The sequence below is a fragment of the Periophthalmus magnuspinnatus genome, chromosome 21 (genome assembly GCF_009829125.3).
Source record: "Periophthalmus magnuspinnatus isolate fPerMag1 chromosome 21, fPerMag1.2.pri, whole genome shotgun sequence".
Lineage (NCBI taxonomy): Eukaryota > Metazoa > Chordata > Actinopteri > Gobiiformes > Gobiidae > Periophthalmus > Periophthalmus magnuspinnatus.
Genome location: NC_047146.1, coordinates 1,831,015 through 1,856,128, shown reverse-complemented (window position 1 = coordinate 1,856,128; position 25,114 = coordinate 1,831,015). Strand labels below are relative to the sequence as shown.

At 41.5% G+C, this 25,114-nt stretch overlaps 2 protein-coding genes across 2 annotated transcripts; one reads left to right on the top strand and one right to left on the bottom strand.

Annotated features, from left to right (window-relative positions):
* Positions 1-1,934: 1,934 nt before the first annotated feature.
* Positions 1,935-15,696, bottom strand: znf142 (zinc finger protein 142). Its single transcript, XM_055230587.1, has 7 exons — positions 15,413-15,696; positions 14,402-14,605; positions 11,765-12,586; positions 9,908-10,085; positions 4,270-6,682; positions 3,274-3,379; positions 1,935-2,386 (listed from the first exon to the last, which is right to left on the bottom strand). Exons 2-7 carry the CDS (start codon positions 14,598-14,600, stop codon positions 1,953-1,955), a joined length of 4,152 nt encoding a protein of 1,383 aa, XP_055086562.1. The 5' UTR covers positions 14,601-14,605; positions 15,413-15,696; the 3' UTR covers positions 1,935-1,952.
* LOC117389773 (mitochondrial chaperone BCS1) lies at positions 15,686-23,984 on the top strand. Its single transcript, XM_033987495.2, has 8 exons — positions 15,686-16,169; positions 17,023-17,231; positions 17,943-18,082; positions 19,879-20,073; positions 21,096-21,159; positions 21,697-21,869; positions 22,679-22,796; positions 23,490-23,984. Exons 1-8 carry the CDS (start codon positions 16,059-16,061, stop codon positions 23,740-23,742), a joined length of 1,263 nt encoding a protein of 420 aa, XP_033843386.1. The 5' UTR covers positions 15,686-16,058; the 3' UTR covers positions 23,743-23,984.
* Positions 23,985-25,114: the final 1,130 nt, after the last annotated feature.

The following is a 25,114-nucleotide window of genomic DNA, read 5'->3' as shown; positions in this document are numbered from 1 at the left end:
GTAAATATCTGTGTGTAAAGTCGTGTAATAAAACATTCATACAAACACACTGCGGTTTATGTCCTTAAGAGTTGAATATTTAGATTAAAGGAAATGTATGTACCGTGTTTTCCGGACAATAAGTCGCACTTTTTTCAAAATAACCCGCAACAGGTGAAATCCACGAAGTATCAGCTTTATTTTTTACATTATTCTCTATGTTTTTGTCTGTAAAACCCCTCACCACACACTTTATACACTTTTCTCACACAGGCGTTAACATTTTCTCACATTTCTCTCTCGTTTAAACTCTCTCAAAGTTCAAACCTTCGTAGGCGTCTTTGTCGGTGCAGAACGTTTCATCGACATTGTGGGTTTTGTCGGGGAGAAAACAAATCGCAAACGTACAGCACTTCAGAGTCACACTGAGATCCAACGTTTATGTAAATTTGTCTGAACACATTCTGTACTGGACAGGAGACACGGCACGGAGGAGACTGATGGACAATGGTCTACAGTCCAACAGCCAATCAGGACGCACGACACAATGGTCTACAGTCCAACAGCCAATCAGGACGCACGACACAATGGTCTACAGTCCAACAGCCAATCAGGACGCACGACACAATGGTCTACAGTCCAACAAAACTCAAAATAACAAAAAAATAAATAAAATAAAGTTAAAAATAAACTAAAAAAAAAAAAAAAAAAAAGAGTTCAAAATAAAAAAAAAGTTAAAAATAAACTAAAAAAACAAAAAGAACTCAAAATAACAAAAAAAAAAAAAAAAAAAAGGACAATGATGGACAATGGTCTACAGCCCCTTAGCCAATCAGGACGTAGAACACAATGCACATTCATACGCCGTAAAAAAGGATGTAAGTTTGCAACAAAAAAAAATCCGCGAAACAGCGAGACCATGAAAGGTGAACAGCGATATAGCGAGGGACGACTTTACTTACTGGACAAACCGTGATTATAGGTGGATGTGGTGTATGAGTGGACTGTATTGTGAATGTATGTACTGTAAGTTTGTGAGATCTGGTGATCTGAGGGCAGTGGTCTATGGATGGTCTATGGAGTTTAAGATATGAAAGAGGGTTTGTATTTTGTACGTATTGTTTTTATAAGCTGTGGTGTGGCTGGGTTGTTTGTTTCTTTTTTTTTTTTTTTTTCTAGCAGGGACAAAGGATGAAAATTAGCACTGGCTATAATCCTGCATATTTACAGGTGTGGGACTCGTTCCCCATGCCTCTGTTCTTAATATGCATTGTCCCGTCATTAAATAATAAACAAACAAACAACCGTGCTCTGTTAAAGGGACGCATATTTGGAATAGTCTTCCTCTGACAATAAGAGAACGTTCATCTCTGTCCACACTCTGTTCACCTTTAGCTGCTTTTATTGTATTTTTGTAATGTCTATGTTGTGTTTGTTGTCTGTGCACCTGCCTAAGGACAACAGATGGAAATTAGTTGGTTTTTTTTGCTATAATCTGACATATTTACACTGTGTTTACAGATGTTCATTAATATGCGCTGTCCCTATCAAATAAATAAATAAATAAATAAATAAATAAATAAATAAAAAAAATAATAAAAATAAATAAATAAATAAAATAAAATAAAATAAAATAAAATAAAATAAAATAAAATAAAATAAAATAAAATAAAATAAAATAAAATAAAATAAAATAAAATAAAATAAAATAAAATAAAATAAAATAAAATAAAATAAATACTCCGTTGCAACTTATACTCCAGAAAATATGGTAAGCGTTTTATTTAAAATTCCATAAACGTGATCTGCGTCCCCAGATACGAGGTAAACATGTTAAAATCAAATATAGTTTTTACTTTATTCTTAATTACAAAAACTTTGTACATGATAAACAAATTATTTATGTTATAATTTGGTGTTTTGGTTCAATTATCCAATCAGAAAGCAGAACGAGCGTCACATGTCCAGGTGCATCACTTTTGCTCTGCGGCGCCCTCTAGTGCCTCTTTTATGGTCAGACCTCCTATCTCTCCATCCCGCTCCACCCCCTCCTCCACTGTGACTCCCGGGTGGTGTTTCTTCAAATGCCGCACCACTTGGAACCTCTGCTTGGCCCTGTACGAACAAACCCGGCAGCAGAACGGCGTCTGCTTGGTGTGGGACAGGAAGTGATGTCGTAACCCGGCGGGCCATTTGAAGCTTTTCTGGCAGAGGCCGCACGTGAAGGGCCGAGCGTCGCTGTGCTGCTGCTGGTGAGACTTGAGAATGAAGTTGGTTTTGAAGGATTTGCCGCACTTTTCGCAGATGAACGGCCGGTCGGAGTTGTGCTGGGTGTGGCGGTGGGAGCGGAGGGCGTCGGCGCGGTTCGAGCGATAGTCACAGTCCGCACAGGCAAAACGCTTCTCTCCTGGAATCACACACAAAAGGTTCATTTTGAATTTTTACAGCTAAAACGTGCAGATGTGACGGTTTCTACCTTTAGTATCAACATTTACACCATAATCATAGTATTTTGGTTCTTTTGGATTTAGTGGAACATTTACCCGTGTGCCTGGTCATGTGAGCGTGTGTATGGTCATGTGACTGTGTGTATGGTCATGTGACTCACCTGTGTGCCTGGTCATGTGAGCGTGTGTATGCTCATGTGACTGTGTGTATGGTCATGTGAGCGTGTGTATGCTCATGTGACTGTGTGTATGGTCATGTGAGCGTGTGTATGGTCATGTGACTCACCTGTGTGCCTGGTCATGTGACTGTATGTTTGGTCATGTGAGTGTGCGTTTGGTCATGTGAGTGTGCGTTTAATCATATGAGTGTGTGTTTAATCATATGAGTGTGTTTAAGCATGTGAGTGTGCGTTTGATCATGTCAGTGTGCGTTTGGTCATGTGAGTGTGCGTTTGGTCATGTGAGTGTGCGTTTGGCCATATGAGTGTGCGTTTGATCATGTCAGTGTGCGTTTGGTCATGTGAGTGTGCGTTTGGTCATGTGAGTGTGCGTTTAATCATATGAGTGTGTGTTTAATCATATGAGTGTGTTTAAGCATGTGAGTGTGCGTTTGATCATGTCAGTGTGCGTTTGGTCATGTGAGTGTGCGTTTGATCATGTGAGTGTGCGTTTGGTCATGTGAGTGTGCGTTTGATCATGTGAGTGTGCGTTTGGTCATGTGAGTGTGCGTTTGATCATGTCAGTGTGCGTTTGGTCATATGAGTGTGCGTTTAATCATATGAGTGTGTGTTTGGTCATATGAGTGTGTGTTTGGTCATATGAGTGTGTGTTTGGTCATGTGACTCACCCGTGTGCTTGGTCATGTGACACTTGAGCTGCGTGGCCCATTTACACTTGTATCCACACTCTGGACACAGGTACTTCCTCTCCTCCTGATGCACTCGCATGTGCTGCTGCAAACACAAGGAAACACTAAACTTTAGTCCAACTGCTCAACACGTGACGAGAAAAGACAGAGCCAAAGTAACATCCGAAAAGACGACGGCCTGTATTTACCCCCAAAACCTCAACGACAAACACGTTTCCATAAGAACGACCTGAATAACAGTGATCGAACTGTCAAACCGATGCTAGATTCAGCTCCTTGACTGCACTGACCAGCGACCACCGTCTGTGACCCTACGCTTTGTCATCAGGGTCTGTCGTTGTGTCGTTTAGCAAGACACTTCTCTCACATAGTTTGAAATTTTACATGCTTTTTTTTTACAGTGTATGAATGTGCATCGTGTCGTGCGTCCTGATTGGCTGTTGGACTGTAGACCATTGTGTCGTGCGTCCTGATTGGCTGTTGGACTGTAGACCATTGTCCATCAGTCTCCTCCGTGCCGTGTCTCCTGTCCAGTACAGAATGTGTCCGGACAAATTTACATAAACGTTGGATCTCAGTGTGACTCTGAAGTGCTGTACGTTTGCAATTTGTTTTCTCCCCGACAAAACCCACGATGTCGACGAAACGTTCTGCACCGACAAAGACGCCTACGAAGGTTTGAACTTTGAGAGAGTTTAAACGAGAGAGAAATGTGAGAAAATGTTAACGCCTGTGTGAGAAAAGTGTATAAAGTGTGTGGTGAGGGGTTTTACAGACAAAAACAGAGAGAATAATGTAAAAAATAAAGCTGATACTTCGCGGATTTCACCTATTGCGGGTCATTTTTAGAACGTAACCCCACGATAAACCAGGGATTATTATTATTATTAAATGTTTGAACGTGTGACCAACAATTTAAAAAACAACAACTTTGGTCTAGATCATTTTGTTCACCTTCTTTATTTGATTTCTTACCTTGAGCCTGGACGGTTCAGTGCACGTGTAGCCGCACACTTCACATCTGTACGGCCGGTCTCCCGTGTGCGTCCTGATGTGCCATGTGATTTTCTGTTTATTTCTGCTCGAGTATTCACAGTGAGTGCATCTGTACAGCCGCTTCCCTCCGTGACGCCTCAAATGATGCTCCAAAACCACCTGGAACTTACACGTAAACTCGCACTGACCGCACTTAAGCAACTTTGCGTCGTCCGGTGTGTTTTCATGTTCTTCTGACAGATGTTGAACAAGTGTTTTCTTAGTTTGGGCGGTGAATTGACACAGTGGGCACGTATGGTTAGCTTTTGAGTGCTTAGCTGTTGTTATCTCCTTCAAAACGGTCTCTTTCACTAACTTATGCGCGCTAACGTGGTGCGTTTTCATTTCAACGACGCTACCGCATGTATATTCGCACTGCTTGCACGTAAAACTCCCCGTATGGACGCGTTTGCAATGTTTGCTAAGCGAGATTTGCGAGCTAAACTTTGCGTCGCACTTTTGGCACGTGAATTTCATATCTCCCGAGTGGCATCGTGTATCGTGACGTTTAATATCGTCTCGGGAAAAACTAGAAAAATCGCAAATCGTGCAAAAATGGGTCGGATTTTTATCGTGAAGTCGCGATTTGTGTTTTTGTAATTTGCTCAAAGATCCAAACGTTTTACCGCAAATTTCACAGGTACGACGGCCGACACGGGTATGTATAGATTCATGTTCTTCCAATCTGTATTTTCGTTTCGTGGTAAATGTACAAAATCGGCACTGAAACGGACTTTTGGCGTCGTGTTTGACTGCTACGTGTTGTAAAAAGCGTCGTTTCAGATTGCAAGCTACTTTTTTATGAACAAGAACTATATGCCGATTTAAGGATTGCATAGATTTTGCCACAAATTCACAAACGCTACAATTAAAACTTTTTATGCTAGCAGTATTCTCGCTAATTTCCTCGAGATCTTCAAGCCGATTTTTTCCCACTATTTTGAGAGACTTTTGCATGCTCGGCTTTGTTACACAATTTGCGATGTGTCGTTCAATCGTTGCAAGCCTTATAGCTGAAAAACCACATTCTTTACATTCAAATTTACCGTTAACTTTAGCATAAAGACAGTCGTTATCAACTGTTAGAATATTTGTAGTTTTAGCTTGTGAACACAGGCTGGCTCCATTTTGAATTGTTTTACTAAATCCATCAGAATTAGCATAAATATTAGATTGCGGTTCGTTCCCAGTTTGCAAATTGAAATTACAACCTAAATTTTTGGTTTCAGTGTTGCTAGGAACTTCGCCTACTTCTCCGTCAATCAGTTTGCTAATTTGTAAACTAGCATCACTGGCAGCCATTTTTCTTTCACGGTTTCGGTTTGAGATACATTTATTTTTGCAGTGATTGTCCAAATTTCGTCTTAGTTTGAATTCTGCACCACAATCGTGACAGTTTAGCTTTTGTCTATTCCGCAGTAAGTTAATTTTGCTAGATTTTTGCGTTGGTAACATTAATAGTTCCACGTGGCCATCCAAAACCAGGGCGTTAGCTTGAATCTTTTCTAATTCTTTCAAATCTTTTACTGTATTTTCATTTTGTAATTTCGAGCAATGACTTTTTTCAATTTCTTCAAACTCCTCAATTTGGTTTGGTTTGACTAAATAATTTTGTTCACCATCTAAACTAGCGTCTCCTTCCTCCTCTTCTGAGCTAAAACTAGTTGCTAAGCGTGCATTTTTGTTATCATTTTCCGCTGCATCCGTTGAATTCTGACTACTTTCTCGCAGAGTGGAAGTTTGCTCGTCAGTGCTTGGCAGCGTAGTTAAAACAAGCGTGCAATATTCTTCACCCGGGCTCTCAAAATTATCATTATGCGCTACTTCTTGCGATATAACATTCAAATCGCTAGCCACATCAATTTTAGCATTTGTTTCGCTAGCATCTACAGCGCTAATGTGTCGCTTAGATGTCGTATTATTGTAAAAAACATCAAAATTTCCTGTCATATTTTTCTCTTTTTCTTTCAAAGCGTAATTTTGCAGCCACGCCTTGTCGCCCGGTACGTATCCGTGGGTTTTCCGTTTATGCAGAAACAAGCTAGTGCCGCTAAACGACGTGTAGCCACATAGCGCACACTGGAACTGCTTGGACTTGGTGTGTTTGCAGTTCTCGTGGTTTTTGAGGGCTTGACGGTAGGAGGAGGCGTAAGAGCAGAACTTGCATTTGTAAACGGCAGCGGGTTGGTCGTTTTTGGCGTGTTTTGAAATCATGTGTTGACTCAGTTCATATTTGCGTTTGCAGGAATAAGCGCAGATTTCACAGATCAGAGATTTCTGTTGGTGCCGGAGTTTGTGGCTGTTGAGTTGGTCCATTCGGTGACTGCGATAACTGCACTGGTCACATCCGTATCTGCAAAACAAAGACCGAAAATATTAGTGATGTGACGTTAGCGAACGAGTCGGCTCTTTTGAACGGTTCCTTAACGTGAGCGGTTGGAACTGGATCTCATTTTTTAAAAGAACCAAATCCTTTTCTTTCAATTTCTTTGCATTTTTATCCTGATTATTATTACTGTTTTTATTATTTCGGACTATAAGCCGTGACTTTTCCCCCCACGCTTTGAACCCTGCGGCCGATACAACAGTGCGGCTTATTTATAGAATTTTACCGGATAACGGCCACCGGGGGGCGCTCTCTAGCTGTAAACGTAAAAGTGAGACAGACGTGGGGAAAGATTCTGCTCTGAAGAATTCACTAGTTTTGATTTTGAACGGTCATTTTGCAAAAAACACACGAAGAAATGGAAATGATGCAGTTTTTTAAGATAAAGAAGGAAATAGATCCACTGCACGTGAGCTCGGCATCAATGAATCCAACTCTGTCGATGTAAAAAGACGACAAAAGGAAATAAAAGCAGATGCCCGTGTTGGTGCAGCTTTATTTTCTAAACCTGCAGGTGTGTTCATCCCGTGTTGATGTCGTGTCGGTGCCAATTTTCAGGCACAGTTTAAAAAAAGCGTGTCCGTGCAGCGTCTTTGTGTGTAAATATCTCACGTTACAATATGAAAACCTGCGGCTTATATTCAGGAGCGCTCTATCGTCCCAAATTTACGGAAATTGTAGTGCAACATTTATTTGGATTTTCTTAATTCTAAAGGGTAAACCTCTCCTCTATTTTAAACACGTCTGAGCCTCCGTTGTTTCTCTCTGTGATTAGTTTGTTGATAAAATGAGTTCTCACTTTGGCTTCTGTCAGATAAATAAATAGTAAAAGAGCCAGTCCTTTGAACGGCTCTTTGAATAGAATGGATCCCACAGAGGAGCCGTAAGTCCCCTCAATACAAAATATGGATTAGGTTTATATACAGAAAGAAAAACACATTTTTTTACCCAGTATTTCTAGTGTCTCCAATCTTTTTTCCCAGCTAGAGATACTTACAAATCAAAAAAAGGCACGCGTTTCAAAGTAATGAAAACTTTGCACCAATTCCTGAACAAAATATTATTTATTTGAATCATGAAATGTCCTTAAAATGGAGCATATAAACAGGAAGTTGAAGTTTATGTATCTCGGTTCTGTGATCCTCAGTTGATTTTGTTTTTTCGCTTAACTGTTAATGTTTTTGTTTTTTGTTCATCTCATTTTAATGGATGACCAAACATACAAACTTTATTTCTTTACTAAATCGTTCCATATATCTGATGTCTTCTGTATGTGTATAAAAGGCAGAAAGTAGTAAAAATAATAAAAATAAACTTGAATGTGGGGGGGTCTGTTCAAACATCCATGCAGTTTTTTTCAATGACACATCATTTTATTGCAAAAACACTGCATTATTAATCATAAACGTTTTGTTAATCCATGTTTGCACTGTTGTATATACTTTCTACCTTTAAGTATTTTTATTTTTAACCATATCTTTTCTAACTCTTTTGTACTTATTCGGTGTTTTATGTCGCACTTTATCACTAAAGTAAGTTCCTAGTTTGTGAGTTGTGTTCACTGACAATGGCAATAAAAGTCTCCTCAAAAGTCTTGTTATGAAATCAAACTTTCTGAAAGATAAAGTGAAGGTGGGACGTAGAAAAGCGCTATATAAAAACGTGCCCATCTAAAACATTTAAAACAGGGGTGACCAAACTACGGCCCGGGGGTCAAACTGCGGCCCTCAGACCAGTTTTTATTGGCCCTCAGACCTTCTGTTGAACTGGCCCAATTGATCAAAATCAGTACTTTTTACAGCAAATTTGATTAATCCTACCAATATAACCTAAATAACATCACATTGCATTATACAGACCTAATATTAGTATTTCAAGCCTTATTTAAAGTAGGAAATCAAAATGATGTTAAATACACCCATCTGAATTGTACTGACTGTATTGACCACTGGCCCTTCGTGTTGTTTTTCAAGATATGGCCCTCGGGGAAAAGAGTTTGGGCACCTGTGATTTAACCTCCTGAGACCTGGCGTCCAAATCAAACACATTTTGGGTTGTTTAGGCCACAGTGCAAATTTTTAGAAGAAGAACAGCAACAAGAACATGTTCAATTTTGAATATTTTTAAGAGTTTAGAATATTTATTTTTATTTTAATGTATTTTTATTTTAATGTATTTGTATTTTATTTATTTTTTAATTATTATTTTTTTAATTTAATTTTTATTTTTAATTTAATTTAATTTAATTTTTATTTTTTATTTAAAGGCACATTCCTGCTCCTGTCAGCATCACTTCAAATGAGACACATTGTTCCTAGAGGCACAGTTGTTTCTCATTTCGTTTTTTTTTTTTACACTCAAATGTGTGTGTTCAGGCACTTAATAGTTTTTGCAAATAAATTCCTGCGAGAGCTCGGGTCTCAGGAGGTTAAAATAAATTATCACACAACCATTGGCCTATCTATTAACCTAATCATTCTTCATCACAAAACCATATTAACCTCCTGAGACCTGGCGTCCTCATCTGTGGACGACACGTTTTGGGTTGTCTAGGCCACAGTGCAAATTTTTAGCAAACAACAGCAACAGCAACATGTTCAATTTTGAATATTTCTAAGAGTTTAGAATATTTATTTTTTATTTATTTATTTTTATGTATTTTATTATTAATTTTATTTTTTTATTTTATTTATGTTTTTTATTTATTTTATTTATTTATTTATTGTTTTATTTATTTTATTATTTATTTTATTTATTTATTTATTTTTATTAATTAATTTATTTTATTTTATTTTTTTATTTAAAGGCACGTGTCTTCCTGCACCTGTCAGCAGCACAAATGAGACACATTGTTCCAAGAGGCAAAATTGTTGTTTCTTATTTTGTTTTTTACACTGATGTGAAATAATGTGTGTGTTCAGGCTCTTAAGAGTTTTTGCACATAAAATCATGCGAGAGCTCGAGTCTCAGGAGGTTAAAAGAACAATTCCAATCTGTCAACTGCGCAGATTTGAATTGTTGTTGTTGTTTGGCTGCTCGTCCAAAGCCGCTCCTTCAATTCGGGTCAATCCTGATGGACAAGGTGGTCAAGTTGACAGATTTGAATTGTTTTGTTTTTACTAAGCGTCACACCTGAGCGTCTGCGGGATCACACGGACACAAAGCCGCGCCGTCGTGTGGTGTTTCTCGTACCTGAGGTCTCCGTTGTGCTTCCTCATGTGCACCGTGAGGTAGTGCTTCCACTTGGTGACGTACCCGCACTCGGAGCACATGTGGTTCTTACTGTGGCCGTGACGGAGCATGTGTCTGGACAGGTACGACCGGTCCCTGCACCGGAACTCGCACACGCTGCATTTGTGACCCTTCTCGCCTGAAAATAAGAAGAAATACATCAAATAAAAGCACGATTTAAACTTTTAGTGTAGATATTTACACCAAAAGTCACGATTTATTTCTGTTGTGTCGTGTTGGATTAGAGTAGAACCTGAAAAGAAGTGGGAGTCAACGTCTAAACTCCGCCCACAACCGCATTTCAAATAGAGCTGATAAACTGGGCGGGGCCAGGAGGAGTAAAGGGGAGAGTGAGGGGGAGGAGGAGGAGGGTCTGGAGGAGTAAAGGGGAGAGTGAGGAGGAGGAGGAGGAGGGTCTGGAGGAGTAAAGGGGAGAGTGAGGAGGAGGAGGAGGGTCTGGAGGACTAAAGGGGAGAGTGAGGAGGAGGAGGAGGGTCTGGAGGACTAAAGGGGAGAGTGAGGAGGAGGAGGAGGGTCTGGAGGACTAAAGGGGAGAGTGAGGAGGAGGAGGAGGGTCTGGAGGAGTAAAGGGGAGAGTGAGGAAGAGGAGGAGCGTCTGGAGGACTAAAGGGGAGAGTGAGGAGGAGGAGGAGGGTCTGGAGGAGTAAAGGGGAGAGTGAGGAGGAGGAGGAGGGTCTGGAGGAGTAAAGGGGAGAGTGAGGAGGAGGAGGAGGGTCTGGAGGACTAAAGGGGAGAGTGAGGAGGAGGAGGGTCTGGAGGAGTAAAGGGGAGAGTGAGGAGGAGGAGCGGGGTCTGGAGGAGTAAAGGGGAGAGTGAGGAAGAGGAGGAGCGTCTGGAGGACTAAAGGGGAGAGTGAGGAGGAGGAGGAGGGTCTGGAGGAGTAAAGGGGAGAGTGAGGAGGAGGAGGAGGAGGGTCTGGAGGAGTAAAGGGGAGAGTGAGGAGGAGGAGGAGGGTCTGGAGGACTAAAGGGGAGAGTGAGGAGGAGGAGGAGGGTCTGGAGGACTAAAGGGGAGAGTGAGGAGGAGGAGGAGGGTCTGGAGGAGTAAAGGGGAGAGTGAGGAAGAGGAGGAGCGTCTGGAGGACTAAAGGGGAGAGTGAGGAGGAGGAGGAGGGTCTGGAGGAGTAAAGGGGAGAGTGAGGAGGAGGAGGGTCTGGAGGACTAAAGGGGAGAGTGAGGAGGAGGAGGAGGGTCTGGAGGACTAAAGGGGAGAGTGAGGAGGAGGAGGAGGGTCTGGAGGACTAAAGGGGAGAGTGAGGAGGAGGGGTGGGGTCTGGAGGACTAAAGGGGAGAACGAGGAGGAGGGTCTGGAGGACTAAAGGGGAGAGTGAGGAGGAGGAGGAGCGGGGTCTGGAGGACTAAAGGGGAGAGTGAGGAGGAGGAGGGTCTGGAGGACTAAAGGGTTGAGTGAGGAGGAGGAGCGGGGTCTGGAGGAGTAAAGGGGAGAGTGAGGAGGAGGAGGAGTGGGGTCTGGAGGACTAAAGGGGAGAACGAGAAGGCGGAAAATGGGCGGGGTCTGGAGGACTATCACTAATCACTAATCAGAAACATTTGGCTGTAATCAAGGCAGTCCTGCGTGATGTCACCTGCTACTTGAAGTTGCAGTCGCCCCTGGAGGCAGCACAAACTTTAGATTTGCACGTTTTTGACCAGAAAGCTGCAAATGTACCTAGTTTGTAGATATCCGTGTAAACCCTGAGTCGTCCAGGCTTTACTAAGCTTTACCAAGTTTGTGCTAAAGTTGCCCCCCAGAAAAGTGTTGTTTTTTTTAATCATTTTGTTCCACTTTAATCCTCACCCGTGTGGATTAGCATATGCCTCTTCAGTCCTCGCTTATGCGCCGTGCTGAACTCGCACTCGGAGCATTTGTGGATCTTCTCCGCGGCGTGAAAATGCCCGACGTGTCTCTCGAACTCCACTGAATTAAAAGTTTTAAAGTCACAAAATTCACAAGAAAACTGCTCTCCTCCCGCGTGCCCCTGTCTGCAGTGCTGCGCAAAAAGACGTTTATTTGAACAGGCGAAGTCGCAGTCGGGGCAGTGGTAAGCTTGGTGACTCTTAAAATGCTCCTCCATCAATGTCTTGGTCCTAAAAATGGCCGTACAAGCGTGATGCTGGCATTCGATTGGAGCGAACGCGTGCTTTTCTGTGATATGTTGAATCAAATGTAATAAACTGCTTTTAAATGAGCAGCCTTCTTCGATGCAAAAATGCTGTGCGCTGTTTTTCACTACGTTGTGCGACTTCATGTGAATTTTTAGCAACTTGCTCTGACCAAAACGTTCTTTACAAACCGGACACGCGAAATTCAACTCTGGACTATCTTCTGCTCTGTCTGCGTGAACCGATACGAGATGGCGGCGAAGGGAATTGCGTTCCACGGCCGAGTACGAGCACAGGTGGCACCGGTGGGACTTTAACCCGGCCTCTCTGAGTTGGTGAATGCGCAGTTTGCTTTTGCTGGTGAAATGGCGTTTACAGGTGGGGCACTGGAGCGCTGGGTCCGGGGAGTGCAGTCGTAAATGTTGTTTGAGGTGAGAGCTCATCTTAAAGCAGCGGTGACAACTGGGGCAACGGTGAGTGCGGAAGGTCTGCGCGGCCGAGGCGTCGGGCAGGTAAGCTAAAATAAAACAAACAAAAAAAGATGTTACATTTTAAAGGTCGTACAATTAAACAAAATTGACTCTGCGAGCTTTAAGCCCTGTGAGAATCTTGTTCCCTCCTCAAAAACAGACCTGGAGTTGTGTTTTGTTTCATTCACACATGTTTGAGTCGCACTTTATTATTAGTCTGTAACATCTCCAAAGCTCAAAACACTCTGTTCCACCTTGTGATGTCATCAAGTGGTGGTTTTCGAGTCACCTGCCACCTTTGTCCTTTTATTCAGTAGCGATTGCAAATTCTACGGCTAAAATCATCCAAATGATTCTAGAAATGAAGGTGTGTGGAGTTTAAAAACACAGTGGAGCACTTCCTGTATCACCACACGATGACATCACAAGGTGGAACAGAGTGCTTTAAGTTTGAGAGAAGAACTCAGCCTAAATCTGCAGGTTTGTTTGTGTGTTAAACATGTGAGAATGAAGCAAAAACACAACTCCAGGTCTGTGTGTGACGAGGAAACAACATTAGAGCATAGATCAAAAACAGAGTAATACGGGTCCTTTAAAGTGAATATGACTCATTTCATTAAAACATTGCCTAGTTTTTTCTAGTTTTCTAATTTTGGTGAGGTTTATGATGCTACTTCCTGGTTGGACACTGGCAGCAGATGTGACGTACGTAGCAACCGTAATGTAAACATTCATTTCATTGTTTCATTGTTCATGTAAACATTTCATTGTTTTAATCCATATATTCCTGATAATGATGATTGTGTAAAATGTGGCAGGGAATAGGGGACCTCCTTTTTTTTTTTTTTTTAGAAAGAGATCACTACTGTCATTTCAGATTTAACTGAACGTGAGATGCCACTTGATCGTAAACTCTGTAAACTGCAGATCTTCTGCAACAGCTCAGAGGTCATTTAAAAGGAAACAAACATGTACATTGTGTTTATTACAGGTCAAGACTGTTATTGTTTTAAAGTTAAAGAAAATGTAGAGACCCAAAGTAAACCAGACCAGTAATTTGGCACAGGAGAAGTTGAGCTACATACCTAAAGAAGGACTTTTGACATTTGATTGGCCTTTTTGTACATTATGAAGAATGTTAACATCATGAAGAAACCATAATTCCAACTGAGTGGAGTCTGTGTTTTAGGGTTTAGGGTCTTAATCTGTGTGAGTGTTTTAGTTTTATGTATGATGTTATTTTCCATCCATCCATTTTCTTCCTCTCCTCCGGGGCCGGGTCGCGGGGGCAGCAGTCTAAGCAGAGACTCCCAGACTTCCCTCACCCCAGACACGTCCTCCAGCTCCTCCGGTGGGACCCCAAGGCGTTCCCAGGCCAGAGAGACATAGTCCCTCCAGCGTGTCCTGGGTCTTCCCCGGGGCCTCCTCCCAGTGGGACATGCCCAGAACCTCCCTAGGGAGGCGTCCAGGAGGCATCCTGAGCAGATGCCAGAGCCACCTCAACTGCTCCTCTCGACGTGTAGGAGCAGCGGCTCTACTCCGAGCTCCTCCTGTGTGACCGAGCTCCTCACCCTATCCCTAAGGGTGCGCCCAGTCACCCTATGGAGGAAACCCATTTCAGCCGCTTGTATCCGTGACCTTGTCCTTTCGGTCATTACCCAGAGCTCATGACCATAGGTGAGGGTAGGAACGTAGATTGACCGGTAAATCGAGAACTTCGCCTTTGGACTCAGCTCCTTCTTATTTATGTTATTTTATGTTTCAAAAAATGTAAAATCTCAGTAAAAACATTTGTGAAAAAATAAAGTTTTAACGTTTCACACAAGAATCCATTTTTGTGTTAAACTAAATATTTGACCTACTTTTTGATGAAAGCCGATTATCTGCTGCTGGAGGCTTGTCTTTTGTTGCTGGTTTTCGTCCTCTTTTCACATCTTTATTTGGCAGATTTGTATTCCTTCCATCTTTATTGGAGGCTGTGAGATCTTCAGTCTGATCATTTTGATTCTGGAGTGGATCTGTTTGCTCCTCTGAACCGGGATTAGGCTCCACCTCCTCCATATTGACTGAAAAAATAAACACAATATCAACTTAAAAATACATCAACGACTGATATCACCAAATCAACATATTTACAAGATAATTATCTGAAATACTAATACCTGGATTCATAGAACACCTTAAAATACCCAAAGTACTTTACATTACATTATACACAGTAAGTTGAAATAAGTCACAGCTGCCACGGGGCTGAGAGATGAATCATGCCTTCCATTCTATACCGACAAACTCTGTGGCCATCACCAATTACACAGGCAAGGTGAGTGAAGTATTATATTTATTACACCATTTACTGCCACTTCAAACTACTGTAATGAACCCTGTTATCATTCTGTCCATACTGTATATTTGGTATTTGTGTCAAAGTCTCTTTTTTTAAACCTTATTTTAATGCATGTCCTTATTTTTATTTGATATTGGTTTATATTATTATTATTTTAATGTTCAACCATAATGCTGAAGCAAGTTCCTAGTGTGTGAATTTTGACAATAAAACTGATACTGAGTCTAATCAGTATGAACTGGCTTTAAAAACATATATTTTACACTGTGTATGTTATAAAACGTAATAATAGAATGCAAAATATAAAAACCCCACAGACAGTTGCTTACATAGTGTTCTGTTGTAACAGTAAGTACAAGAAATTATATATTTTTCTGAATACACAGAAAACATCTTCTGCTGTATTGGGTTATAATAACTACATAACACAAAAATCACATTATCTGAGGAATAAATTAATCCCTTTACCATCTATTGTCAGTATTTGTCACGTTGACTATGCTGTAAAAGAAATAAGAATAAGATTTACCCTGTTTTTAGAGATAATGCTCCTCTTCAGATGCTGCTTCAGTGCTGTTGTTTATGTTAGCATTAGCCTAACTTAGCCTGGTAGCTCGAGTACACGTTCTACATCTATTACAAACTTTATCTTATTAGAATGTTCATATAAATGTAAATTATATAACAAAATACTTTTATACATTAGTAGAAACTACAAATTCTCGTTTTAAAGTTTGTTTTGAATTGAGTCAAAACACCACGGAACTAAAGGTTTGGAGTAAAGAAAAGCCGGACTCGTTTTGGTTCAACACCGGAAGTGGAACAGAGGACGCGTGACTTTTGTGATTCACTCAGAATTTTATTTAGATAAACTGCATTTTAAAGCGTTTTTATTGTCGAATGACTACGCCACAGCTGAGGATGGATTCTCCAACATTTATTTTACCAAATTAAGAAAAATCGAGCGAAAGGAAGCGTTATATTAGCCCATTTGTGCGCTCTTATCGCCTGGACACATTGGATCAGATGACAACATTTACAACTTGTATCTTTATTTTACGGACAAATCATACAGTGTCACCTGCCCTATGGGATAATGAAAAGGAAATGTTGTTACACGCAGGGTAATTCATTAGATTATTATTAGATTATTGTTTAATTATCACTGCAGCACCATGCCTTTGTCAGACTTTCTGGATGGTCTGAAGGACAATCCGTACTTTGGAGCTGGATTCGGGCTGGTGGGAGTGGGCACAGCGCTGGCACTGGCGCGGAAAGGAGCGCAGGTAGGAACGAGTTTTTTATGCTAGAAAAACCGGCAGCATCCTGGTACTTGTCTTGGAGATATGATGCAAGTATTAATAATGTGAATGATAGAAATATGGACTTCTCATCTCAGGTAAACACTACTAAATTATAGTTCTATGCTTAAAAACACACACTTCCCCACTTAGTCCTCCTATTGGTCAACCGCAGAGTGATTGACAGGTGGATCTAACCAACTGCAATTGAGTGTGAACTTTCAGAAGAAGCAGATCACTTAAGTTACCTCCACAAAGCAAAATAAAGACATTGATTAATACTGAAATTATATTGATTAAAACCGAAATTATTATCTGGCTTCAAGAAAATCAAGATACACATTTTTGGAGATATTTGTCTCATTGGTACTTTGCACTGACATCACGCAGCTCATTTTCAGGAGCTTGTCATCAGTCCGAGCGTTTATGGTCCTGTTTAGGAATTTGCTTGTCAAAAAAAGGTGAGAGTCACTAACTGAAAAAAACTGTTGGCTAGTGCTAGCTAGCTCGTGACTGGAATTTTATGTTTGAGAAGTTTGCTTCAGAGCACAGCTATTGTTGTTCCTCTAAGTCAACTCTTTTGGGTCAGATTGTGTTCCAACAAAGCTCAGATTAAAGCTTAACTTGTGTAACAGAGCTTCAGACAGAGCAGTGCCTCTAGTTAGCATCACAGCCTCAGGGAATGTTGATGACATCAGCTGCGGAGTATCAATATTGACATTTTATACATATTTTGAGGAGTTCTGCAAAACAATTTGATGTGTGTATTAAAATGAAATCTTGAATCTTGCCTTCACCGTTGTCTTTGTCGTTGTCGTTGTTGTGTTTGCGTGTCCAGGTGGGGATGGTGTTTTTCCGCAGGAATTACATGATCACGTTGGAGGTCCCCAGTCGAGATAAGAGCTACCACTGGCTCTTGAGCTGGATCACCAAACACGCGCGTCACACTCAGCACCTCAGCGTAGAGACGTCATATCAGGCCCACGAGAGCGGACGGGTGCACACGCAGTTTGACTTCCACCCCAGCCCCGGGAACCACATCATCTGGTCCGTAAGAGACAGACACAAAACAGAACATTTTATTATTTTAAAGGTCCTATATTATGCAAAATTGACGTGTGGGGGGCGGTACGAGATGTTCTGAGGCAAGAATTGGGGTTATGTGGTCATGTTTTTTGCTTCCGGTCAAAAGACACAGAGTTCTGGGCTAACTGCAAACCATAAAGTGCATATAATTCTACTATGGTCTGTTACGACCCAGCCCGTGTGGGGACAAGGAAGTAACAAAAGAAACCAAGATGGAAAACGGTAAAGCAATAAGTAATTTAATGAACAGGGATGTTAAGGGTAAACTAAACAACAGGGGTCTAAAATATTGAAACGGACCGTACCTTGCAAGGTTTAAACAAAGGTCAAGGTGACTAAAACACAAATTTTACAGTAGCATAACAAAATCTTGACGAACAAACATGACAACCAAGTTTCTCAAAACACAGACTCACTACCACCATAGTGACATGACAAAAGAGACACATAAATATGGCAGACTGGCCACTGGGGGTGAGACACAGGAGTGACCAGGCTGGGAAACCGACCTTCAATCGCAGCCAGGGTTTCACGGGGAAATACAGATTCGGGGACACACACGAAACACAATGGACAAATACAAACCATGACGAGAACTTGACGCGTAGGGCCGTAACACGTTCACGTACTTATTCAGTGACGTGTAATTCTTGTACATTTAAAATATTTCAGGTATGGGAGGAAGTGGATCCGAGTGGAGAGGACCAGAGAGAAGCAGATGGTGGACCTGCACACGGGGACGCCCTGGGAGTCGGTCACCTTCACCGCTTTGGGACGAGATCGCCAAATATTCTTCAACATCCTCCAAGAAGGTACAGGCTTTAGATAATGCGTACTGTTACTTCCCTGACCTGTAATTTAACGATCAGGAGTGTAAAGGATAAACTAAACAAAACCGATCTAAAATATTCAAACAAAAAGGTTCTTTGTAGGGTTTAAAACAGAAGAGTAACAAAGGTAAAGGTTAACTAAGAAACAAATTTTACAATAACAAAACAAAATCTTGACAAACAAACACAGAGTCAGGATTTCACGGGGAAAGGGACAGATTCAGACACACACGAAACATAATGAACAAAAATACAAACAATGACAAGCACTGTACTGTGATAGTAGTAGAAAAGTAATATTACTCAAGTACAAGTACAAAGTAGTGGTCCAAGAAATTACTCAAGTTGGAGTAAGTGTCGGGATCAGATTTATTATTTGTTTATAATGTGATTCGAAGGACAAAACATTAAATGATGCACAAAATCTGGACAGACAGAAATAAAAAAAAATATCTGGAAGACATATCAAATACAAGTATTACTGTTAGTTCAATAAAAAAGTACTATTCATGTAGGAGTAAAAGTATTCAGCTAGAAAAGTCCTCTTAAAAGTACAATTACTTTAAAAAGTTATTTAAGAAAATGTAACAATACTCCCCACCTCTAGATACAAGAAGGTACAGACAGCAGTTTTCCATGGAAATAAAAAGTTAAAACCGTACTTTGGAACATTCTCCACGGAGATATACGTTTCAAGCCAAACTGCAGGATGAGCCCTTCCTCCAGGCCAAATAAGAGCCAGGTTTGTGGAGATGCAAGCCCACTCAGAGTAAAGACGTTTCAGTGCAATAAACACAACTGAAAATGAAAAAAAAAACACATGCCTGCTAAAAAGTTCCATACTGTGGCTTTGAAAAATGACAGCCTGACCTAATTTTTATGTAAATTAGTTTTTGGCAAGAGTATTGAGACATAACCACCGACCTTTTGTTGCCCACGGACACACTCAAGAGTCAAGAAAACCAAAATAATGCAACTGAAATGTACAAGGTTTATTTAAAATTTCAACTGTAACTGAGGTGGGAGTGTTTGGTCTAAAGCAGAGGCGTCAAACTCATTTTCACCGAGGACCACATCAGCAAAATGGCCGCCATCAAGGGCCAGATGTGACTGTGCGGCAGAGTAAATGTCATTAAATATAACCGAATGTCATGTAAAATAAATATAATTACTTTTTAACTAGTTAAATAACTGTTTCTGTGATAAACTGACATTTTTAAACGTGTGTATCTGGTCAGAACCTTCAGCACTGATTCAAAAACAGACTTTTACAGACTTTAAATTATTGGACAATTTGTTGTTTTTCTTGCAGACTCACTTTTTCACACTTAGCTCCGTGTTTGGCGTCAATATGTCGATGTAGATTGGACCGACCGCGCCTCATAACACAAAAAACATACAGATTTTCTCCTTAAAGCACGAACTTGTATTCACCTTCACCTTTCTTCCTCCAAACTTCCTTCCACGCCAACAATTTTCCTCTTCATGAACATTTTGTGATGATTATTTGCAAATATTTCTCAGTTCCACTTGCTGGGGAAATGTCATTAGTTTATTGTCAGTGCGCACATTAAAGCAGCACACACTTATTTTAAAATGACAGCCACGCCTTTTAATTTATCTTCTCAGGGGCCACATAAAATGACGTGGCGGGCCGCATTTGGCCCCCGGGCCTTGAGTTTGACACATGTGGTCTAAAGTGAGACATTGCCGAAGCGGTGATCTTGAGAAAATAAATCATGTTTTTACACATCTGCTCTGGTCCGTTTGTCGCGTAGCTCGGGAGTTGGCCTTGAAGCAGGAGGAGGGCAGGACGGTCATGTACACGGCGATGGGAGGAGAGTGGAGGCCTTTCGGGTTCCCTCGTCGCCGCAGACCCCTGAGCTCCGTGGTCCTGGAGAGAGGGGTGACCGACCGCATCGTACAAGACGTCAAAGACTTTATAGGCAACCCACGATGGTACACAGACAGAGGTACAGTACAGTCTGAGGCGCAACGACGCGAGAAGATGATGTTATGTTTGATAACGATGTTTGGTATCAATCGACATCACTGTATTTGTCATTTTACGCACATTGAGCGGCACAATAGTAACAGAAAAACTCAAACTAAAGTCTCACTCTGGCTCTAGAAGTCAAGGCTTCAGATCCAGGGTTTGGGGAAGTTTGAAGAGAACAGCAGCTACGCCTTTCACAATAACACATTTTGAAGTTGCTGAAGTAAAAATAGACGATAAACGATAATCTTGAAACCAAATCGTACCCAAAATGCTCTAAATGTACAATATTGTTAAAAAGTATGAGCTGCAATAAATAAAAAACAGAATGGGACACTTAAGTAGTTGGTTTGTGTCTGTAACGAGTCATAAAACTTCAGTAGTACATTATTGTGATATTTTAATCTACTTTTTGTCTGTATTTCTGGTACTGGTTTAGTCCTTTTTTAGCCCTGGTTTAGCCCTGGTTTAGTCCTGGTTTAGTCCTGGTTTGGTCCTGGTTTGGTCCTGGTTTGGTCCTGGTTTAGCCCTGGTTTAGTCCTGGTTTAGTCCTGGTTTAGTCCTGGTTTGGCCCTGGTTTGGTCCTGGTTTAGTCCTGGTTTAGCCCTGGTTTGGTCCTGGTTTGGTCCTGGTTTGGTCCTGGTTTAGCCCTGGTTTAGCCCTGGTTTGGTCCTGGTTTGGTCCTGGTTTGGTCCTGGTTTAGCCCTGGTTTAGTCCTGGTTCAGTCCTGGTTTAGTCCTGGTTTAGTCCTGGTTTAGTCCTGGTTTAGCCCTGGTTTAGTCCTGGTTTAGTCCTGGTTTAGTCCTGGTTTAGTCCTTGTTTAATCCTTGTAATTCTTTAGTACTTATACAGTTATATTACCAGAAAAAAACACAATTTTTAGTCCCAGGTTCGACAGTCCCATTTCCAGGACCTAATCCAAGTTGTATTTTATTATTCGTGCTATAAATTGACAAATATATTTATCATATTTAATGTTGACGCTCTGTGTCCTCTCAGGGATCCCGTACAGAAGAGGCTACCTCCTGTACGGCCCTCCTGGCTGTGGGAAGAGCAGTTTCATGTGAGTATTGAAAAACTGTGTCCTCTCTCTGTCTCTGCTGCTGTCAGACTCGTCATTTTTATCTTAAATGTTCGTATTAACCCTCTACATGATCCTGGGGTTTTTATTTTGAGGGTTTTTTTTAATTATTTTTATTTATTTTTTACTTTTTTGTTATTTTGAGGTTGTTCTTTTTTTTTTGTGGTAATGATTATCCTGTTTTTTTTCGTGTTTTTTTTGTTATTTTGAGTTTATTTAATTTTTTTTTCTTTTTTTTTTGTTATTTTGAGTTTATTTAATTTTTTTTTTTTTTTTACTTTTTTGTTATTTTGAGATTTTTCCTTTTAGTTATTTTTTATTTTTAGTTATTTTTGATGATGATCCTGTTTTGGTTTTTTTTCCGTTTTTTTAAAAGTTATTTTAAGTTCATTTTTTTTAGACTTTATGATTTACTGTGTTGATTCTGTTCTATATAAACTAAAAACTACATTAAAACTTCACCAGAGCCTCCATTTTGTGTTTTTGCTGATATTCCGGTTGTTTCCTTGTGTCCGGCAGCACAGCTCTGGCGGGTGAGCTCGGATACAGCATTTGCCTGATGAGTTTGAGTGACAGGACCCTCTCGGACGACAGACTCAACCATCTCCTGAGCGTAGCCCCACAACAAAGTATAATCCTGTTGGAGGACGTGGACGCAGCATTTGTGAGCAGAGAACTACTGCCTTCAGAGAGTGAGTGTCAGGGACTGGGCTGAGACGGGGACTATAAAAGAACTAAACAACAATCAGTTTCACACAACTGACTATAGAGTAAAAGAGGGAGGGACTAAAAGAGGGAGGGACTAAAAGAGGGAGGGACTAAAAGAGGGAGGGACTAAAAGAGGGAGGGACTAAAAGAGGGAGGGACTAAAAGAGGGAGGGACTAAAAGAGGGAGGGACTAAAAGAGGGAGGGGCTAAAAGAGGGAGGGACTAAAGGAGGGACTAAAGGAGGGACTAAAGGAGGGACTAAAAGAGAGACGAAAAGAGGGACGAAAAGAGGGACGAAAGGAGGGACGAAAGGAGGGACTAAAAGACAGACTAAAAGAGGGACTAAAGGAGGGACGAAAAGAGGGACGAAAAGAGGGACGAAAAGAGGGACGAAAAGGGACTAAAAGAGGGACGAAAGGAGGGACGAAAGGAGGGACGAAAGGAGGGACGAAAAGAGGGACGAAAAGAGGGACGAAAAGAGGGACGAAAAGAGGGACGAAAAGAGGGACGAAAAGAGGGATGAAAAGAGGGACGAAAAGAGGGACGAAAAGAGGGACGAAAAGAGGGACGAAAAGGGACTAAAAGAGGGACGAAAGGAGGGACGAAAGGAGGGACGAAAAGAGGGACGAAAAGAGGGACGAAAAGAGGGACGAAAAGAGGGACGAAAAGAGGGACGAAAAGAGGGATGAAAAGAGGGACTAAAAGAGGGCTTTGACCAGAGATTGGACCCAGGGGAAGGGCTGAGCGGGGGGACTGAACCGGGGGGGACTGAACCAGTTTCTCTCGTCCGCAGACCCTTTGGCGTTCCAGGGCATGGGCCGGCTCACGTTCAGTGGTCTGTTAAACTCTTTGGACGGAGTAGCTTCATCTGAGGCACGGATCGTCTTCATGACCACCAACTACATCGAACGGTGCCGTTTATTTCAAACATTCAGCTCATTTCAAATATTACACAGAGCTGCATTATCGTTGCAATTTCGAAACTATTGTGTATCTGTGTGTGTCTGACCCAAACTGCACTCACAAGACTACACCTGCAGGGGGAGCTCATGCAAAAACTACTATTTATACTACGCTAACAGTGCCCTTCGTGGTGTTCAATAATAATAATGCTTTATAATTATATGCAGCAGTCTTATTTTGACCTCAAGAGCTGCTCATACAATAAATCTGTACTGGGGCAAGACTAAGGTTATCAAAAGTATAAAAAAAAAATCAGATACTAATCGATACTGGAACTTGTATTGAAACTAGACACTCGTTTGAGCAGGTATCGATACTAAAAAAGTCCCATTCACAGGACAGAAATGAACCTTTTCTGAATATGTTTAGAGTGGTCTTGACAAGTATAAGACACATGAACCACTAAGAACCGACTGCACACTGAGGATTACACACAAATAACACAAATGAAATCGAAAAATCACATTCTGTTGTCTAAAGAAAGAGAATTATTGGAATCTGTATCAAGGTATCGAGTCTATTTCTGAAATTTTAGTATCGTGACAACGCCATCTAAGACAAATTTAACTTTATCGATGAAAAATTGTGTACAGCCGCTTTAAACAAAAGTATTCCGGTTTCTAAAAGTGATGTTTCCGCAGCTTGGACGCGGCGCTGATCCGGCCCGGTCGCGTGGATTTAAAGCAGTACATCGGCCACTGCTCGCACTACCAGCTGGCCCAGATGTTCGGACGCTTCTACCCGGAGACGCCTCACTCTGACGGGGACAGGTTTGCGCAGGACGCCCTCAGTGTCCACCCGGAGATCAGCGCCGCGCAAGTCCAAGGACACTTTCTGCTGCATAAAACCGACCCACAGGGGGCGATAAACAATGTGAGGGAAATCAAGGAGTGAACGGAGCAGATGGAGAGCAATTTAATAAAAAAATATGAATGGTAAAATGAATCTGTGCGTTTAGTTTATGGGAAAAAAATTAGAAAACTATTTGTATTTTGTTTGTCTTACTATTTGTACTATTTATTGTATTCTCACACGAGCAGTCTGTGGTAAAAGCTGCCAAATACTATTGAGACTGTACGATATAATATTCATTTTACACATTTCACAGGTAAAATCACTAATACAGAATTTACACAGAACACAGTCATCTTTATTCATCCAACCAGGGAAAAACTTGAGTCCAGGTTGAGTCCAGGTTCAGTCCTGGTTTAGTCCTGGTTTAGTGCTGCTTTAGTCCAGGTTGAGTCCAGGTTGAGTCCAGGTTGAGTCCTGGTTTAGTCCTGGTTTAATCCTGGTTTTGTCCTGGTTTACTCCTTGTTTAGTCCTGGTTTAGTCCTGGTTTAGTCCTGGTTTAGTCCTGGTTTAATCCTGGTTCAGTCCTGGTTTAGTCCTGGTTTAGTCCTGGTTTAGTCCCGGTTTAGTCCCGGTTTAGTCCCGGTTTAGTCCCGGTTTAGTCCCGGTTTAGTCCCGGTTTGGTCCCGGGTTAGTCCCGGTTTAGTCCTGGTTTAGTCCCGGTTTAGTCCAGGTTTAGTCCAGGTTTAGTCCCGGTTTAGTCCCGGTTTAGTCCCGGTTTAGTCCCGGTTTAGTCCTGGTCTAGTCCTGTCACATTAATCTTATGTCCTTTTTACTCTCACGTCTTTACTGTTGTAGATTGTCTCCATTTTCTGAAGCTGTTGTGAAAAACCATTCGTCTTTTGTTTATTTAAAGTGACAGAGACGACACTTTTCACAGGTAAAATCACGAATACAGAAGTTACACGGGACACAGTCATCTTTATCCATCCAACCAGGGGCTATGAATCATGGGAAACAGTGGCGGGCGTGTTGAAACGGGCGGCACAGGTTTAAAGCCACAAACTGCACTCGCACCTGTCACATGACCGTAGACTGTTACTTCCTGTATAAATGGACATCGCTAACCTGCTGACCGCTTGTATTTCGCTATTGCGTCCGTAAATCAAGAGATAAATGTTGCTAAGGCTTCGCTCTCTGACCTGTAACACGTCCTAGTGCTGTCACCTGCTTCTACTCACATTTTAGTTAGTTTTTTTTTTTTTTAACAAGTGTTTTTTACAGCTGTAAGGAAAATGATCTTTGCACCAGAAACTGAGACTAAACTCCACCCACATGTCAAATAAAACTGAAGTACCTGGAGGATTAAAGGGGAGAGTGAGGGAGGAGGAGGGGCGGAGTCTGGAGGATTAAAGGGGAGAGTGAGGGAGGAGGGGCGGAGTCTGGAGGGCTAAAGGGGAGAGTGAGGGGGGAG